Genomic DNA, 8,751 nt, shown 5'->3' with positions numbered 1-8,751 from the left:
CCTATTTTCTCCAGCACAGCAACTCTGTGAGGTGGGTTGGGCTCAAAGCCACCCAACTGGCTTCTGTGCCTAAGGGGGGATGAAAACTCGCCATCTCCTGCTTTCCAGTCTAGACTTTAACCAATAATAATAATAATAATAATAATAATAATAATAATAATAATAATAATAATAATAATAATAATAATAATAATAATAAAGTTGGAAGGGACCTTGGAGGTCATCTAGTCCAACCCCCTGCTCAGGCAGGAAACCCTATACCATTTCAGACAAATGGCTGTCCAGCCTCTTCTTAAAAACGTTCAGTGTTGGAGCATTCACTGCTTCTGGAGGCAGGTTGTTCCACTGGTTAATTGTTCTAACTGTTCTAACTTCTCCTTAGTTCTAGGCTGCTTCTCTCCTTGATCAGTTTCCATCCGTTGCTTCTCGTCCTGCCTTCAGGTGCTTTGGAGAATAGCTTGACTCCTTCTTCTTTGTGGCAGCCCCTGAGATATTGGAACATGGCTATCATGCTACCCCTCGTCCTTCTCTTCGTTAAACTAGACATACCCAATTCCAGCAACCGTTCCTTATATGTTTTAGCCTCCAGTCCCCTGATCATCTTTGTTGCTCTTCTCTGTACTCTTTCTAGAGTCTCAACATCTTTTTTACATCGTGGTAACCAAAACTGGATGCAGTATTCCAAGTGTGGCCTCTACTATACCAAAGTAGATTTCTAATTTCAATTGGCCACGAGGTATTCTTTGAAATAAAACTGATGCAGGAGTCCAGTGATCTTCTGTACAGCATGACAGTGACTGCCTGTCACACACACATGAACACATAATCCAAAATACTTAATTGGAAGTCTCCTTCCAAATAAACTCAACTCCCATTGGCTTTGCAGAGATATTACTGCATTTGTTTTGGCACCAGTTTAGAAGTAGTTTGCTGTGCCTTTTTTCTAGGATCTGCTTTGTTTCCCTAATGTGTGTGAATGTGTGTGAAAAACAGTCAAGCTACGTGGCCAGGAAAGCCCATTGGCATTAACATAGGTATGTATGAAGACATCAACACCAGAAACTTTACATTGGGCACTTCAATCAGAAGTTGACCTAATAAAAAAATGGAAAGATGGACTACATGTTTCAATAATAAATAAATTAAAATAGAACCAGAGCTTTCTGCCGTTGGTGGGAGGGGAATTGGTACGTACGTATTTTCTCCAATAGCAATAGCAAAAGCACTTAGATTTGTATACTACCCCATAGTGCTGTATAGAAAAGTAATTGTAATTGTGACTGTATAGAAAAGTAGAGAAAACTCTACCCCAAATAAGGCATACTAGGGTTATTTGCACTGTGTGTGTGTGTTTGTGTGTGTGTATTTATAAAAAATAATAATCAAGATGATAGCCATGACCACTTGATTTTGCCCACCATCTTGACTTTTTCAGTCCCCTCCCACTACGGTCAGCTCTAGGCAGCATCCAGTTCTTTGCTTCCATATTTGTTGCGACTTACACAAGTATTCGTAAGGGCTGTCCTTTCCCATTTCGACCCAGTTGGTGTTGCTGAAGAATTTCTGAACCACGTGAAGAGCTCTTCCAGCACTGAGGCGAGATGCTTCCAAGGCACTTGAGTCTAATTCCCCTCTCAGACTATAAAGCATGGAGTCACTCAGAATTTGAATTTGGTTAATACCTGGGAAAACATAGCATGAAACTTCAGAAGAATTGAATGTAAACTTAATCATCTAATCCTACAAACTCTCCAGAACAGGAATTGGTTACCACAGATCCCCCACAGAAGGCCATCTTGCTTCTGGATTTTTGGTGGAGGAGAATCTGCCTGCCTGCCTCTATCATCCATCACAAACTAAAATACAACTCACCAGGGCTTTTTTTTTTTGTCATAGAACGCCAAGAACGGAGTTCCGGCACCTTTTTTGGGATGGAACCTTGTAGGGTAGGCAAGGCGGGTTGTATGACGTGTGTGAGTTCTGGCACCTTTTTTTTTTTTTTTTTTTTTTTTTACAAAAAAAGCACTGGAACTCACCATGGCCAACCTGCTGCGGGACAACTTGCCACAGGACGATCCAACAATTCAATTTAATGATTTAAAATAATTTAAAAAAATGTTTTCATTTTTGTCATTCACATTTCACTTTGTCCCTCCTTTTGCATTCTTTCTTTAGCTATTCTATTCCGCCATTTCTTTGATATCAGTGTAACTCTTGTCCTACAGTGAGTTGTCACAAGTTGGGCATGGCAAGTTGTCCTAGACCCCTCTTCTCCAGGATAAATTCACCTCCAACCACAATCCTTTTTACCTTGATTGCCGTCCTCTGGACATGTTCAATTTGTCAGTGTCTTTCCTAAAAGTCTCTCGTTCTTGAATGCTTATATAGTGATATTAGGCCAGGTGAGAGTAAACTAAACTTTGAGCCATGTCCCTTTTCCTGGAATATCTTGAACAGCAGAAGAGCTAGGATGGATCAAGTCTAGGCATGACTGAGCCATCTTTCCACCTTACAGAGATCTTCTGCTTCATGGGAGGACCAGCCCTGCAAATATACCCTTGGCCAGTATCAGCCAAAGAAAATTTTCTGTTTGCCAGCCCAGAATGCTGGTACCTGTTAGGCATTGATCAAACTCAGGATAACAGTAGAATCAAGAAATCCTAAGGAATCTATGCTGATTTTTTGCTTGGGTGTGACTTCAAAACATGTTGGCTTTTAGTTACCTTTGATTTTGATCACTGATACTTCATTTGGTTTCATCGATGCCAGGATTGTGTTATTATAACATTTTCTCAAAACATTTATTTATCATATTTATATAGCCGCTCAGCTTATAATATATGATTCTGGGTAGCTTCCGATGAAATCATGAAATAACCATATTAGAATACCATTTCACTGGTCTGCTGTGAAAGTTCTTACTTTTAAAAACAAATATATAAAAAGAATGCAGTGGTGAAGAGTGTAGTGCAGTAGAATCAAGAAATCCTAAGGAATCTATGCTGATTTTTTGCTTGCGTTTGACTTCAGAACATGTTGGCTTTTAGTTATCTTTGATTTTGATCACTGATACTTCATTTGGTTTCATCGATGCCAGCATTGTGTTATTATAACATTTTCTCAAAACATTTATTTATCATATTTATATAGCCGCTCGGCTTATAATATATGATTCTGGGTAGCTTCCGATGAAATCATGAAATAACCATATTAGAATACCATTTCACTGGTCTGCTGTGAAAGTTCTTACTTTTAAAAACAAATATATAAAAAGAATGCAGTGGTGAAGAGTTTAGTGCAGTGGTGAAGGTCCTGGCCTAGAAACCAGGAGACTGGGGGTTCTAGTTCTGCTTTAGGAATGAAAACTGGCTGGAGGACTTTGGGCCAGTCCTTGTCTCTCAGCCCAACTCACCTCACAGGGTTGTTGTTGTGGGGAAAGTAGGTGGAGTAAGGAATATTAAGTATGTTCCTCGGTTTGAGTTGTTTATGAAAAAAAGACAAGATAAAAATAAAAAAAAATACGTACTTTTGTTCATGAGATCAAGTCTCTGCTATATGTAAAGCAAACTTGCCCTCTGCAAATATTGACTTTGATTATTTATCCAAAACTCTTTCTTTTAACAGAACTTGGAGGTCAGTGACAGATGTACACAATAAGAAAGCCACTCCATCCTTTGTATAATTGACAAGCATTAAACCACAAACATGCTGACAGCAGGAAAGGGAGTGCTGGACAAATACTACAACTTTATCCACTGTGGCTAAATTAAAGCTGAGCATTTTCAGCTCTGAACGAGGGCAAAAGCGAGAACTGTAGCCCTTTAAACAGAGTTCCAATACGGCCAATAGTGAGGCATGTTGGGAACTGCGGTTCAGCAACATCCGAAATTTCACAGGTTCCCCACCATTGCTGCAGAGATTGTAGTGAATTTATCAGCTGTTCCAAGTGGATTATATGGTTCCTAGTGAATAAATAATGGCACTGGCCAAAACTAAAGCTACTAATTAACCAACCATATTCAACCATAAGTCATATGAAAACATGGCAGTTCAGCATAATTATCATATTTTATATTTCGTTTCCCTTTAATCCTTTGATTGCTCTCTCTCTCTCTCTCTCTTAGCTGCACATCTCTGGGTTGAGATATTTTTACTGGATCAGGCTAGAATGATTGCCTCTGTTAGGATACTGACCACTGACCAGGTTTGTCACCTGTTTCCATTATAACTGACTTTCCTCTAGTTCCTAATACCACCCTTCACACCACTGAACATACCCCTTCTTCTAAGCAGCAACAACCATAAATCCCATCTTACTTTTGCTAATCTGTTCACAATAGAAGTAGTAGTAGTTGTTGTCGTTAGATGATTCCACTAGATTATTTCCAGTGACAATTTCCTGGATGGCTTTCATGAATCGGCTGGAAGAGACATCAGCTGTGTAAAAAAAAAAAAAAGTGGATTAGTTAAAATTATTGTCCTCAGTAGTAACAATAGTAATATTCTTCTTGATCTTTCAATCTATCTGGCATATTCAATATACGTTCTTTGAAAATCTATCATCTGCCTGCCTGCCTGCCTGCCTGCCCGCCCGCCCGCCCGTCCGTCCGTCCGTCCGTCCGTCCGTCCGTCCGTCCGTCCATCCATCTATCTATCTATCTATCTATCTATCTATCTATCTATCTATCTATCTATCTATCTATCTATCTATCTATCTATCTATCTATCTATCTATCTATCTATCCCTCAACTTACAACCACAACTGAGTCCCAAATTTCCTTTGTAGTTGTTAAATGAGTTTTGCTCCATTTTACAACCTTTCTTGCCACAGTTGTTAAGTGAATCATGCAGTCGTTACGTGAATCTGGCTTCCCCCATTGACTTTGCTTGTTGGAAGGTTGGGAAGGTTACAAACGGTGATCACGTGACCCCGAGACAAGTGCAACTTTCATAAATACATGCTAGTTGCCAAGCGCCCAAATCTTGATCCCACGACTGTGAGGATGCTGCAACAGTCGTAAGTGTGAAAACTGGTCACAAGTCACTTTTGTTTGGTGCTGCTGTAACTTTGAACAGTCACTAAGTTAATGGTTGTAGAGGACGACTTATGTAGCTGCCCATCTCATATGAAAATGACTCTGGGCTGCTTCTAACAATTAAAATAGAAAACTACGTATAAAACAATCAAAAACTATTTTAAATCTGTATGGTAAAAAAAGCACATGAAACAAGAGAAGATGATGTTTCAGTAAGAAAGGGAGCCATCACTAGGTTTCCCCGATTTCCTAGCCTGATGGCATAGCCCAGTGGTTCTCAACCTTTTTAATGCCGCGACCCCAACTGGTCGTAAGTCGAGGACTAAACCAGTCGTAAGTCGAGGACTAAACCAGTCGTAAGTCAAGGACTAAACCGATCGTAAGTCGAGGACTACCCAACTGGTCGTAAGTCAAGGACTTTCCCTGCCCAGGAGCGCTGCGCATGCGTGGTTTCACCCCCTGCGCCGGCCGAGGTGTAGCTGGCAAGCGGCAGAGACGGAGCAGGCCGACCACCAGCTGGCCCAGCCCAAGGGAGGTAAGGCACCCGCCGGAAAAGGGGGGAAAAATGGCGGACAAAAAAAATGGCGGACAACAAAAATGGCGGACAGCCTTGCTTGGCGACCCCCATGAAATGGTCGATCGACCCCAAATGAGGTCCCGACCCACAGGTTGAGAACCACTGGCATAGCCAGTTTTTGGGGGATTTGCGCAGTGTTAAGGGAGATGGGACCCATAACAAATGGGACCCATAATTTGCCTTCTCAGATACTCTCAGACATCCTGGTCCCTTGCCATGAAGGGCTTTAAAGGACAAAACCAGCACCTTGAATTGGACCCGGAAGCAAACTGGCAACCAACCCACTTTGAGGAACAGATGTGTAATGTGTACCATTCTAGGATCACACGTAACTGCCCATGTCACTGCATTTTGCACCAGCTGAAGCTTCCAGATACTCTTCAAAGATAGCCCCATATACCTAGAACTTTTTTTTACTAGGTATAATGCCTGAAAAGATTAATAAGCAGAGTTTATATCTAATTTTACACATAACTACAGCATTGAGAATAATCTTTGCACAATATTGGAAGAATGAAGGATTGCCATCAGAAGAAGAAATAATCAGAAAAATATTGGAATGTGCAGAGATGGACAGATTAACTATTGAGACTGAAAGATAAAGAAGACACAGACTACTACCAAATTTGGGACTTATTTTACTGTTGGTTAGAGGAAAGAATGAAGGATTAGGAATTGAATATGTATTAGCATAGCTAACCCCAGACAGCTCGTTGATTGGAAAAATTAACATATGTATGCAAAAGAAAACCAATAAAATCTCTATTAAAAAAAAAGATAGCCCCGTATAAAGCACATTCCAGCAATTCAAATGGGAGCTGACCAGGCTGCAAGTGACAGGGAGCAGAGCCCACCGATCCAGGAAAGGGGGCAACTGATGAACAACACGAAGTTGTGCTAAAGCCCTCCTAGCCAAAACTGCTACCTGCTCTTTGAGCAGGAATCGTCAGTCCAGGACCCCCAGATTGTGTTCTGGGTTTGTATGGAGCATTGTCACCCCATCCAGCCCCCCAAATGGCATAGTCCTAGAACTGGGAGCCACTCAGCCTTGCCAGGGTTCAGCTGAAACTGTTGTTGGGGAAAGTATTCTCCAAAGTGCCTGAAGGCAGGACAAGAAGCAACGGATGGAAACTGACCAAAGAGAGAAGCAACCTAGAACTAAGGAGAAATTTCCTGACAGTTAGAACAATTAATCAGTGGAACAACCTGCCTCCAGAAGTTGTGAATGGTCCAACACTGGAGGTTTTTAAGAAGAGATTGAGACAACCATTTGTCTGAAATGGTATAGGGTTTCTTGCCTGAGCAGGGGATTGGACTAGATGACCTCCAAGGTCCCTTCCAACTTTATTATTATTATTATTATTATTATTATTATTAGTATTAGTATTAGTATTAGTATTAGTATTAGTATTAGTATTAGTATTAGTATTAGTATTAGTATTAGTGAGGGTGAGTGGGTGGAGGGCAGACCAATCTAATGGATGGTGGTGCTAGAGAATTTCTTGATAATCAGGGTGTGAGGTAACCAGGACAAGAGGGATATCGAAAGCTCTCCCAATATTAGATCTCAGGGCCTCTGCTCTGACAGGAACATCAGATCCAGTGTTTGGCCACTGTTCCATGTCGGCCCATGAGAGAGGCCCATGGCTGTCATGGTGGTTATGAACTCCCAAGCCATCTCATCCCTGAGGGGCCGTGATGCCATCACAGGGATCCATGAAAGCCTCCAGAAGCGGTGAAGGCTGCAACACTGGAAGTTTTTAAGAAGAAACTGGACAGCCATTTGTCCGAAATGGTATAGGGTTTCCTGCCTGAGCAGGAGGTTGGACTAGATGACCTCCAAGGTCCCTTCAAACTTTATCGTTATCATTATTATTATTATTAATAATAAATCTTGAGTTAAGTCTCGGTGGTCTATAGCCACAAACTGTATTTAAAAGGGGTCGGTGTTAAAGAAAAGGTTGAGAACTAGTGCCATAAGAGATTCCCTGATGACATTCATCACACCTCCACTCCTGCCCCAGGATCTCGGCTGATGCCACAACTAAAACCTAGCTGGGCATAGTTTTGAAAGGGCTACCCTCATTCTAGATCTAGAAAGGTCTAAGGCTCAAGGAGATGACATTAAAAGATATCTCCTGAAATTCCATTTCTTCTCCAGAAGTCTAGGAAATATCAGAACTGGAGCCCAACTCATCCAATTCAACTCAACTCAACAAGGACAATTTATGATAATATGGAAGAAAAGCCTAGAAAGAGTCTAGAAGAACTATCTAGAATCTGTACAGATTGATCAATATACCCCAATGTTCCCTCAGATGATGACTTTTTCATGATCTGGAGGTGAGATGAAGCATTAGATACAGTAATCACAATTAGCTTTCTGGAAGGAGTTGTGTTGGAGAAGTAGTTCAGGTTTGGGAAGAACAATGCAATGTAGTTGTATGTATGACAAGGGGATCCAGTGTCTTAGAACCGAGGGTTAGGACACTGAGCTTTGGACCAAGACGAATCCTCTTGTTTTGGACCCCAGAGCCAGCTCACCTTGGTAATAGGCCTTGAAGAGCCCGGTTGCATTCAATGGGACCATGTTTGTTAGCTCCCCGGGCGCCATGGCAGGTCTTCCAGGCAGAGGGTTCTTCTCCATGTACCAGGCTACAGCCCGCAGTGCCCCCAATTCCGTGATGTCAGTATCTGTGAAGTCATTTGAAGAGATGTCTCCCGATTCATGGTTAGGGCGGAATCCGCTCACAATCCCTGCGCAGAGAAGCAAGGAGAGCAGCATGCTTGGCAACAGAGCGGCCAGATGGTCGAAGAGGAAAGGAGTGTTGCCTTCCCTCTCAGCTTCCTTTGCTCCGGAACGTGCCCTTCACTCTGCTGGTTAAATAGCTTGAGTGGCACTGGGGAAATCCCCCACCTCTTCAGCCTGCTTCCTCCTTCAGGTAACTAAAGAATCCAGGAAAAGAAATTCACCAGCCCTTCGTCACACGACACGGGGCCCCAGATCAAGGGACATTAGCAATTGTGTCATCGAGGCTGTCTCTAAAATGGACAGTTTCCTTCTAACAAAACTGCCGTGCCTCTAAAGCAGTGTTTTTCACACTTGGCAACTTTTAAGTTGGGTGGACTTCAGCTTT

At 42.0% G+C, this 8,751-nt stretch overlaps 1 protein-coding gene across 1 annotated transcript in view; it reads right to left on the bottom strand.

The window, feature by feature from the left end:
• Positions 1-8,484, bottom strand: part of LOC107290877 (von Willebrand factor A domain-containing protein 7-like) — a 77,375-nt gene extending 68,891 nt beyond the window's left edge. Inside the window, exons 1-3 of the mRNA XM_015819815.2 lie at positions 8,159-8,484; positions 4,318-4,437; positions 1,503-1,682 (exon numbers count right to left, since the gene is read on the bottom strand). Coding sequence (XP_015675301.2) covers positions 1,503-1,682; positions 4,318-4,437; positions 8,159-8,399 — 541 coding nt within the window. The 5' untranslated portion in view covers positions 8,400-8,484. The remainder of the gene's footprint in view (positions 1-1,502; positions 1,683-4,317; positions 4,438-8,158) is intronic.
• Between the last annotated feature and the right edge of the window lie 267 nt (positions 8,485-8,751).

This window comes from Protobothrops mucrosquamatus, unplaced genomic scaffold (assembly GCF_001527695.2).
Source record: "Protobothrops mucrosquamatus isolate PMUCROS unplaced genomic scaffold, P.Mucros_1.0 scaffold993, whole genome shotgun sequence".
NCBI lineage: Eukaryota > Metazoa > Chordata > Lepidosauria > Squamata > Viperidae > Protobothrops > Protobothrops mucrosquamatus.
Note: the sequence above shows the minus strand (reverse complement) of the source record. Positions and strands in the feature narration are given on the sequence as shown.